The sequence below is a fragment of the Cryptotermes secundus genome, unplaced genomic scaffold (assembly GCF_002891405.2).
Source record: "Cryptotermes secundus unplaced genomic scaffold, Csec_1.0 scaffold131, whole genome shotgun sequence".
Lineage (NCBI taxonomy): Eukaryota > Metazoa > Arthropoda > Insecta > Blattodea > Kalotermitidae > Cryptotermes > Cryptotermes secundus.
This window is the reverse complement of record NW_019742552.1, coordinates 58,997-70,920: the sequence shown is the minus strand read 5'-3', so window position 1 is coordinate 70,920 and position 11,924 is coordinate 58,997. Positions and strand designations below refer to the sequence as shown.

General features: G+C 38.4%; 1 protein-coding gene across 1 annotated transcript in view; it reads left to right on the top strand.

The window, feature by feature from the left end:
- The window catches only part of LOC111873269 (homeobox protein Nkx-2.4), a 137,537-nt gene extending 126,558 nt beyond the window's left edge, over window positions 1-10,979 (top strand). Inside the window, exon 5 of the mRNA XM_023867831.2 lies at window positions 8,100-10,979. Within this exon, the coding sequence (XP_023723599.1) occupies window positions 8,100-8,498 (399 nt within the window). The 3' untranslated portion in view covers window positions 8,499-10,979. The remainder of the gene's footprint in view (window positions 1-8,099) is intronic.
- Window positions 10,980-11,924: the final 945 nt, after the last annotated feature.

Genomic DNA, 11,924 nt, shown 5'->3' with positions numbered 1-11,924 from the left:
AAAAACAACATTCCAGTGATGGAACATCCACCGTATTCTCCGGACCTAGCACCGTGCGACTTTTTTCTCTTCCCAAAAATCAAGTCTGCGCTGAAAGGGACCAGGTTCGAGTCCGTGGATGCAGTGAAAGCAAAAGCGACGCAACTCTTGAAGAGCATAACACAAGATGACCTGCAGCACTGCTTCCAACAGTGGAAAATTCGCATGGAGCGGTGTAGGGATCGGGGAGGGGACTACATTGAAGGGGATAACATTTCGACTGTCTGATTTTTTTTTAATAAAGGGTTAGAGCATGAATCCGGTTTCTTTATTGCCACACCTTGTAGAAGTACTCACTCAGGTAGCAGTTCCAAGTTCGAAACTAGGAAATATGAATGATAAAAAGTACTTTAAATCATGGTTTTAACGGGGAAAGACGGGAACAAGATAAAAGTATGAAAAGGACAAGGCTAGAAAGAAAAAGGCTCACAGAAAAGATACGAATTAAATGATGCCCGGTGAATTTCAACGGGATTTTCCACTAGTTAAGAATAATATGGACTCCAAAAGGAGAGGAGACTAAAAAGCAAAATAACAACAGCAGATTCATAACACAAACATTTATTGTTTCAATGAATACTTGCATTTTATTTTTATATTTAAGTAAGTGTTTTAAGGAATATTTCGCTTGCGGACTAAAACCACGGAGTTAATTTTTTGTTTGATTTTTAAGGAATTTGCAAATCGGATACTTTATCTGAAACATTCCTATTCACCAACGAAGCATACTAACGAAGAATCCATAGTATTAACATGGAAATATGCGTCCCAAAGTTTAATTATTGTTAATCACTTAATCTAAATATAGAATACATCTGGTTATTTCATAAGAATGTTATTTAAGTCGTTGCCGATAATTATGAGACACTAAGAAAATCCTTCAAGCGAATGGTAGAAGAAATGAGAGAAGGGTACATAAAACCTCTGCACTTTTAATTTATTTAGTACCTGGAAACCGGATCCACTTGTTAAAAAGTCAATGGTTAGTTACAAGGCAAACCAAGTTGCCATAAATATGGTCTTCCGTTTGGTTCTTAAATAAATATCCAACGATTTACTAAAATTTTAGGTGTCAGATGCCAATCGCTTACGGATAATGTAGGTGGAGCCAGTGACGAAATTTAAGGAAATATCCAGAAAGTTATGCTCTCTGTACTTTCGTGTGCTAAAAGCTCATAAAGGACTTTAAAGCAACCAATTATCTGTTTGCCAGAAGTCGGTCCATAATTGTGGAATTGTCTACTGCTCCTCTCAGGCTTCTAGAATTAGCAAACATGAAGATGACTACAGTATTTTCTAAAGCAAACATTACGCAGTCAGCAAGCTAGGGAGCATGACATATGACTACTTACGATTGATAAATTAATTATTAATTCAAATATTATTTTACGTATTCCATTTGCTGTCCCAGCATACCAAGATGTGCAAATCTGTGGGCGGTTACTTTTTCATTTAAAGTAAACATAAGACAATCAGCAATCTAGGGGTCATGAAACGTAATATCACGCAAAGTACACAAATCTGAGAACATCGAAATGTATCTACAGATTTCTGAATATATGTCAGAAATAAATCGATACTTTCCAAATTTTGCCGATTTTCTGTCTTCTGAATTGTGTATCACAAGCCATAGACAACATAATAAGAACATGAATATGTACCATAACAACAGCCTACATAATTTGTAGACGTTTAGGGGACGCATATTGCAAAAAATCAATAACACTTACGTAACACAAGTGACAAAAAATGTTCATTGAGTAAATATGCATGCATTAGTACAATAAACAAAACATATTTTAAGTAGTTACTCTATACCAGCCAATATGGTTTGCGAAATCGCACTTTCTCAATGTAATAAATTGCAAAAACACATAAACAATGTTTGTTTCCAGGAAGAATTATTGTAAAGGGACGACACGTTCACTTACTTTTTGATGTGGCGATACGTTAACAATTTGCGTAAAATTAATTGATACAAAATAATTTGATGGAAATCATTATTACCCAGAGACATTTACATTATGATCAGTACACAATTTACATCAGATGTGTCAAACTTGTTATACTTCAAGACCATTTCATACTTATCTTAGTGTAAACTAATAATTTGTTTTAATCTTAGCATTCAATCTCAAAATACGTACTTAAGCGATGTTATCCCAGTATCATAACTGCTCCATATTCCATATTACGGTAATTGCCGTTTATATGTGTCTGTATAATTTGCTTAGGGATATTATAACAATAACATGTCAACAAAGTTAAAAAGAACTCAGTGAATATAAATTGTCAATCCTATCAGATATCAAGACAAAGATTTTAGATAAGATACAGTCAGAACAGAAGATAGCAACAACTTTCAGTTAATATTGTTCAGTAACTTCTATCAACTGATGATGCAGTTTCAGTTTTAGAGATTAGGGTCACCGAGTGAGGGGCATAAGGGTGACAGGATTCAATGGAATTAAGCACGAAACAGCAGTGTCCCAAAGAAAACAATTGAAGCACCACTGTAACTAGGGCTGTTATATATACCACCTACTTTCACAGTCCGTAAACTGAGTTTTGAGGGCAGGAAAATGCTAGAATTGGACGAGGATCGCTTTGGTATCAGCGTTTTCAACGTTCTGGTCCTAACCAGAATATTAGTGTTACAGACCTATTCTTCACATGCAAACCCATGATTAAAGGCAGGATATTTTAGCTGAAGATTTGTCGATAAATAGTAATTAACTTAACGAAAGAATTGTGGCTTTGTCAGTCCAAGGAGTCCTGCCGACTGCGTATGGGATTAAGAAACTGAAAAGCGGCCAAGATCCAAGAGAAAGACAGTAGAACCAGAAATAGACAGACAGATGGGTGGAATCCGGTTGGGCCAAATGAGAGTTTCCGAATTAGTGGAAAGGTTCAAAGAAAGTTAATCGAGTATTGTTTCTGCTGCGCGCTCTGGGCGCCGTGATTTGAATTTGAGGGGCAGATCAATGATCATCATACAGGACAGTGGAGGGGTCAGTACTGGTGAAAATGTATCTAAAATGAGAAGCTATGGACAGAAGCAAATAGCCCAATCTTAAATTTTCATCCTGGTGGAATCAGGAAACTTGTGAACTGTTTAGCCAAATAAATTGAAAAACAAGGCAAATATGTGGGAAAATAAAGTAAGTCTACTACATGGGCATTCATCAGAACTTAAACCTAATTGCAATTGCTCTAACGTTTACATAGCACAAAGGTACGCTGGAACGTCTTTAAATCCCACCCATACTAATCTCCATCTAAGTTTCACGTTTCCTTTGTAATGGCAATAGAGTGATTAGGTCTATGTCAGACGTTCAGTCTTGTTATAATCTTTTCAGTGAAACGACTACTGTAATGTGAATTTTAATTTTACGCTTAAATGAATTACAAATAAAGAAGATGCCTGTGACGTCATGCCAGTGTATTCAAATGACTTTGCAAGCAGAAGTACATATTTACGTGGAACAGCTGTGTTCATATTGCGTAAGTTTAATGTGTCCTACACATCTGACGTTTTTAGAAATGGTCAAACTCACCCCACTGTGACGACCTTGAGACAGCCTACATTGGAATCGGACGTTTTCTGAAGGTTGCCAGAACCGCGCCTTTCCTTACTACTAGCACGAGTGTCGCTTTTAACCGCATGCAAACTGTTACTCTACGTTTGTTCCTCTTCTGGATCTTGACTCTTGAACTGGCCGGATTTTATAGCATATTTTGTAAGTTCTGCATAAACTGGAAAGTTAATATAGAATCACCATGTAATAAGAACGATCCGCTTGGTCACCACAGCTAATATATTAGTGAAGAAATAATAAGTTTACTATAGACATTTAGCTCTGAACATCATAGTCGAGCGGTTTGTTTTCGGAGAGTCCCGCAGCCAACTTTTGGCCCACAGATCGAACATCGAGCCATATGTATTTTTCGCGGTTCTAATCAGCACCTTCAGCAAACTGTGGGAGCAGTACCGCAAAACCAGTCTCTTCCTTCAGTGTTCTTTTCAATTCATATTTCAAAACAGCCCATTTGGCGCTACATAGTCCACACTGTCCACAGGGCGTGAATATAATCATTCAGTTGTAAAGGACAATACATCCGGGGTCCTTTCTCATAGGCCCATGTCTATTGCGAAGTTTATTTGTAAGAATCTCTTGAGAAACTTACTGAACAACATAAAGTCTTTATTATCCATGATAGTTGCAGCTTGGGGGGACGAGGTTCATGCACAGCCGTGAAATGACTGCGATCTTTCTGTTCCCCACAATGTTCACCCTCTCCTGGAACTGTTTCCTCGAATGTGACACACCGATCCTCGAGCTGACCAATCACCTTCACCCAATGTGTAGATGTACACCTGGATGCACTGCTTACGTCTTCACCGAAATGTACTTCGAAGCAGAACCAATTCTATCTCAGCCAATATCATGCGGGTCAGTTTACAAATATATTTGCAGCTGATGCTATTCACTCTTATGGAACTGGAACAGGTCTTTTCATCACCACAGGTCCACAAAAGTCCGCCATTCGTTTCTCGGTCTTTACATTTCATCTTGTCCAAACTTCGTCATCGTGATTAGGGAGCGAACGAGTTTTCGCTTCAGTGAATAGCGAGAACATCTCCAGTAGGAACCAAGGTACCAACTATCCTGACTGAAATTTCCCATCCGGAGGAACTTGGAGGCTACAATAAATTTATCTTTATTCTATTACGTCACCACAATTGGTAGTATGGGAACATCAGATATTTCGTTGTTTCTTACAAGGTGTTTCGGCTCATTAGGCACCATAAAGTATCTGACTTTTTTACATTCACCCTGTATTCGTCTACTAGTGGTACTCCTAGATTGGCCACTGTTTATGTACTGTAATATTATTTTTTAGTAGTATCTAATGCCATTTGTACATATAAAAAGTTGTATGCACCTCTTAGATTAAATATTAATTGTTAAAATGTTAAATCTTCATAATTAAACGTATATAAAATGTGTTCTTATGTGTTTGTCTGGATGTAGTAGTTGTGTGTAGACGTGTCTCTTCTACCGATCTATTTCTTTCTTGTATTCTTATTGGTCTTTTATCGATGTTTTGTAGTATGATTTTGTTGGTCTGTATGTATATAATTGCGTTTTCCCTTGTTGCGTTCCTTGCATTTGAGAGAAGTGTTGTGTCTTGTATGTGATGGTCATGAAACACTAGATTCCTATTAAATACTTTTAGATTTAGCGGGAATGCAGGGGGTCAGATGGGACGGAGGTGGAACCGAACCAGCAGGCGAATATACATGTTTCTGTGGAAAGGGGAATGAAAGTCATGAATTAGGTACAGGTTTTATCGTACATAAGGGAATCGTATCAGCAGTTAACAGGGTAGAGTTCGTTAGAGATAGGATATCATATATAATACTAAAAGGTCGCTGGTGTGATATCATTATTATGAATTTTCACGGCCCAACAGAAGACAAAATTAATGACATAAAGAACAGGTTCTATGAAGAACTAGAACATGTATTTGATAAATTCCCGAAGGACCCTCTGAATATTTTGTTAGGAGATTTCAATGCCAAAATAGGGAAGGAAGACATTTTCAAACCAACGATTGGGAATGAGAGTTTGCATGAAATTAGTAATGATAATGGAGTTAGAGCAGTAAATTTGCTACGTCATAAAATTTTACTGTCAAAAGTACAATGTTCCCACATCGTAATATCCATAAATTTACTTGGACATCTCCTGATGGGAAGATACTCAATCAAATAGACCACGTTTTGACAGATAGGAGGCGGCACTCAAGTATACTTGATGACTGATCATTCAGGGGAGCAGACTGTGATACTGACAACTACTTGGTGGTGGCAAAATTTAGGGAAAGACTGGCAGTGAGTAAGAAAACAACTCACAGATTTCATATGGAGAGGTTCAATCTCAAGAAATTAAATGAGGTAGAGGGTAAAGAGCTGTATTGTGTTGAAATCTCAAATAGGTTCGCGGCTTTGGAAAATTTGGCACTGAGGTGGATGTTGATAAAGCCTGGGAAACTATTAGAGGGAATATCGAAATTTGTGCCAAGGAGAGGTTAGATTGTTATGAACTGAAGAAGTATAAGCCACGTTTCGATGAAAGATTCTCAAAATTGTTAGACCAAAGAAAGCAAGCCACATTGCAATGGTTGCAGGATCCAAGTGAGTTAAATGGGGAAGATCTCAACAATATAAGACGTGAAACCAGCAGGCATTTCAGTTATTGAATATACGTACAATACATTGGGTCAGTAAAATTAGGCAGACAGAAATCCATACAGCGGAGCCGTTAGTACTTGATCCTAGCCCCTTTGAGGTTGAAAGTACTCTCGCAACTTTGAAACGTTATAAATCGCCAAGTAGTGATCAAATTCCGGCAGAACTTCAAGCAGGAGGCGAAATATTACATTCCACAATTTGCCTTATCAGTGGAAAGAGTCTATTATTGTACCACTTCAAAGAAAGGTGATAAAACTGACTGTAGTAATTATCGGGGGATATCAATGTTATCAACTTCATACAAAATTTTATCCAATATTCTTCTCTCGAGTTTAAGTCCATATGTAGATGAAATTATTGGGGATCATCAGTGTGGGTTTCGACGTAACAGAACAACTGCTGATCAGATCTTTTGCATTCTTCAGATATTGAAGAAAAAATGGGAGTACAATGAGACAGTACATGAGCTATTTGTAGACTTCAAGAAAGCCTATGATTCAGTTAGGAGGGAAGTATTGTACAATATTCTGATAGAGTTTGGTATACCCATGAAACTAGTTAGGCTGATTAAAATATGTTTAAACGAAACGTATATTAAAGTCCGTATAGGTAAACATTTTTTCTGTAAATTTCCTATCCAGAATCATCTAAAACAAGAAGATGCTTTATCGTCACTTCTTTACAACTTTGCTTTAGAATATGCCATTAGGAAGGTCCAGGAAAACCAGGTGGGGCTTAAATTAAACGGGACACATCAGCTGTTGGTCTATGCCGATGACATGAATCTACTTGGTGATAATATAGATACCATAAAGAAAAACACATAAACTTTAATTGACATAAGTAAGGAGGTTGGTCTAGAAGTAAACACAGAGAATACTAATATTATATATATATATATATATACATACATACATACATAGAGAAAACCAACCCATACAGACATTTTAATACCGAACAGTTCATGTCACCCATATGAACATAAACTGTGATTTATAAGGTATCTGGTCAACCGATTACACACACATCCAATTATTAGATATTCAAAACAAACAGAAGAAAACACGATAAAAAATCCTTCAAAAATGGATACAGCACAAATCTGATTACGAAACCAATACCACATAAACAAAATATACAGGAAGATCCAAACCATCAAAAAACAAAATGTTCCAATTTTTGCATATTGCGGAAAAGAAGAAAAATAACTAAATTATTCAAAAACACGCAACTGTATGGGTGTGAACCTTTATCTCTGACATTAAGGGAGGAACACAGACTGAGGGTGTTGAGAATATTTGGACCGAAGAGGGATGAAGTGACAGGAGGTTCGAGAAAACTGCATAACGAGGAGCTTCATAACTTGTACTCTTCTCCAAGTATAATTAGAATGATCAAGTAAATGAGGGTGAGGTGGGCAGGGCATGTAGCACGAAAGGGGGAGATGAGGAATGCATATAGGATATTGGTGGGAAAGCCAGAAGGAAAGAGAAAACTGGAAAGGTCACGGCGTAGGTGGATGGAGAATATTAAAATGGATCTTAAAGAAATAGGATGGGATGGTATGGATTGGGTTGATCTGGCTCAGGATAGGGACCAGTGGAGGTCTGGGTTCCATAAAATGCTGCGAAATTCTTGAGCAGCTGCAGAATTGGCTGCTCCTCCAGAAGGGCTCAGCTCCATGAGTATGTAAATAAGGTTTATCCTACCAGATGAAATTCCGTGCTACACAATCCCAGAAGTTCATACAACGTTGTAAGAGAACCGAATGACCAACTATGACTGACGTGTTATGTTCTAGGCCCAGAGTTCGCCGCGAAGGGTAGCAGTTCCGGTGCTTGTCAAGGACGGGAAACCGTGTTCAGGAACCGGGGATGTTTCTGCCGGAGGTGGAGCTCGGTCAGGACTTGGTAGCGGTCAATCCCCACAGACTGCGGGCGCAGGGGTCACTCATTGCTCACACAGCCCTGCGAGTTCTGGGCTGACTCACCAACAACAGCAGCAGCAGCAGCACCAGCAACAGCAACAGCACCAACAGCAGCAGCAGCAGCAACAGTCAGCTTGCAGCAGTACGGCCAGCCTACTCAGCAATATGGCGTATCAGCGACAGAATCTCGCAGCTATGGGTATGCAACACCAGCACCAACAGACAGCTAACATGTGTTCGTCCTACCTCCCACTTCAAGGCCGGGCCTGGTAATGCATTTAGTGAGGCCCATCCTATGGTAACGGCATCTGTAAGGAACCCCAGAACCGTGACCGGAAACACTATCGTAACAATGTTAATGTGTCGAGTTGTCGACGCAGTTTCGTGAGATCGGATGACAATTGTGGATCCTGTGGTAATAGTGTCTCTGATTAATATCAGAATGGTGACGGAAACAGTATCCACCTGACGATGTCAAAGTAGCCAACTCGCTTCGTGAGGCGAATCATGCGGAAGTGGCCATTATACTGAGTATCACAAAATACTCTGATGTAAAGAACAGATCTATCAGGGTAGGGCCAATCGACTGTGATCAACCTAGGGAAGACCAGTGAAGGGGTTGAAAGATATTTGCATATTCTATAATAATGAAATCTCTTATGAATAAGTTACCAGAAAGTCGTCCGAACATTTTAAGTATCGCTATAGATCTATCGAATAGCAGATAATCGACTATAATAACGATATATAGCGATATCGACTGTGGTAATGATACCAATCTATGGGCAGTGAGCCAACTGAAGATATACCTCACGCTACTGACAGTGTCAAGTCAAACTCTGGCTAGTTGACTGTGCTTGTGTTATCAAATTGTGGATTTTGTTTGCTGATGTAAGGAAAAGGAGCAAGTAGACGGAATGTGATGTAAACCAATGATCTGATTAGCTGAAATACTGTGGTCACGGTGTCAAATTACCAGACATACTCAGAAACAGGTCTCGCTCTTAAGAGTATGGCACAGTATCTAATATGGGTTCATTCGATATAATGTCAACTTATCGATTTTCCTGATGAGGACTGTGCTATCATAAGAAAGCAAACAGACCAGAATAGACATAATAGCAATCATGAAATCATAGTCAGTCGAATGCGGCAATGATAAAACAAAAACACTGTGTAGTCAAACCTAACTGTAAGGAGCATGACTCAGTCCTGCGAAATGCATGGCTCAAGAAAACGTGTCTCAAGTACTTCTCTTGGATAGACTATAAGAACATATCATGTTCAGACGTCCTTACATCAAAACAATTAATCTTTTTTTTTTTTACAGATCCGTTAAACATTGCAAGATTTGTTCGTAACATTCGGTAATACACTCTCAGTTCAAGACACAGAAATATTTCTTGACCTTCAAGTCCGTCTTCCGCGTTCATTAACCTTTCAAGGCAAAGTGACAACTATATGCACCACATATTTTAACATTAGAAAACTGAATTTTGCCTACAGATTGGATGTTCATATGCTCTCATTACAATTCTCAGAAGAAGCAACGATTAATTCTAATACACAACATTTACAAGTTCACATTGTAATGGAGTTGTGGTGTGGTTTCTGAGAGGTAGGAACTAAACGTTTAATATAATTGAGACGAAATTCATGCTTCAAAGTGTTAAGTAATTTGTTATAAGCAAATTAAAAAACTCAGAGTAACATAATTATATTACAATTAATTATGAAACACAAAATTCAGTTATCAACATCGTAGTGTTTCCATCTTCTTATGATGCAGCAAGAAACAAAAGGCAAAATAATAATTTGAATCGTAATGCTATATGAATTTTACAGACTTAGGATAAACTTTGCCAATGGTAGTGTTGTGCAAATCCAAGGTCAAGTTCATTGACTAATATTAAGTATTTAGTTACGGAGGGACGAATCGCACAGTAATTATATCGGTCTGACAATAAAGTTCGCGAACTCGTCGTGGTAAAGTGCTACATATCTCATTGCTGAATATCACTGTGGTCGCTTTCAAAGTACTCCCCTAGGAAAAATTTGCACTGATGCCAGCGCCTAGTCCACCCTTCAAAACAATTTTGGAACTGATTTTGTGGAATGACCTTCAGAGCTGCAGTCATGTTACTCCCGATTACATCAATGTCACCAAAATACCGCCCTTTCAATATTTCCTTTAACTTCGGGAACAGAAAAGTCACTGGGGGCTAGATCCGGTGAATAGGGAGGACGTTCCAGCACAGTTATTTGTTTACCAGCTAAAGCAGCCTTTTCAGCACTTCCAAATAGTAAACCTGGTACGTCAACGTCATCAAACCATACTGAGGTTTGTGTCCACTGCTGCCACGGCAAGATCGCGAACTTTATTGTCAGTCCTCGCATACAGCACATCACAGAACAATACGTGTAAGATACGTGCAAGCAGTTGTGCTGCTCGAAATACAGAGGAAACCTTATATAATATTTATCGATTTGACTCTTTCGCTCGTTTAACGTCGAATTTCAATGATTAAAAGGGAACAGTGTCAGTGTTAAATTTCCTACCTCAGAGTTTTCATCACCTTGGCATTGAAATCCATTGTTCCCCCTTAGAAGTGAAATGTATTAAATCGCTTATGGTAAGCTAAAGTTCAGATCATTATAACCGTCAAATAAAACTGCAGTAACATTCAGTGTGGACTGCACTATAGCTCAAGAGGTTAGTCGCTGGCTTCCCACCGCGGCGGCTCGGGTTCGATCCCGGGTCTGGTCAAGTGGGATTTGTGGTGGACAAAGTGACACTGGGGCAGGTTTTCTCCAGGTTTTCCAACAATTGCTCCACAATCACCCTCACCTATCGTCTGGGGCTGGTACAATAGGCCAGAAGTGGCCGCAGTACAAGGGACTTAATTCCATTCCACTAAAAATAAAAAAATAAAAAAATAAAAATAAAAAAACATAGTGTGTGAACACTGTTCTGCAAAATGCAGTGTACTGTGATGAAGAGTGCAAGTAGGCCTGTATGTTACTGTAGATGTATTTGGCTGTTTTAGACTCTCGATTTTGAATTTGGCTATGAAACACAACACTGCGAAACTCAACCTTAAAATAAGAGTAATACAGTTCATTCATCAAATAATAAAACTGAACCCATCTATGCAAATTCAGCGATGAAATGTAACTCGTTAGCGGACGACTAATCGATTTAAATAGGTCTATGTGGATCTGGTAACAGAAAAATTCTATTCAATAGAATTTATGAAAATGTGATAAAAGACTCGTAATAAAATAAATCTTAAGTCTTAAAGGAAATTATTTCGTTGCACGGGAAAATGAGATCGACATATCAACATTCTGCGATGAATACGAATATATTGGTAAGAAGACTGGTCCATTTATGTAGAACTATATCAATCAAAGTCCACTCAATACAATTCACGATCAAATCGAGTCACTTAGCGAGAGCATTATATACGCATGAGTCGAATGGTCATATCGTAATATCAAGCGTAGGGCGATAGAAAACAAGTAGGCCTCCCCTGTTCCTATCAGATAGCAATTGTATTGAAAGAAGAAAACAAATTGGGCTCACAGCTCAGGGCTTTGATTTCCAGTATCATTGCAAGGCAAGCTTTAATTTATTTTCTGTTGTTAGTAGGTCAAATTCTCCATAAATATTACGTGACAAGTTTGAAAACCTGATGC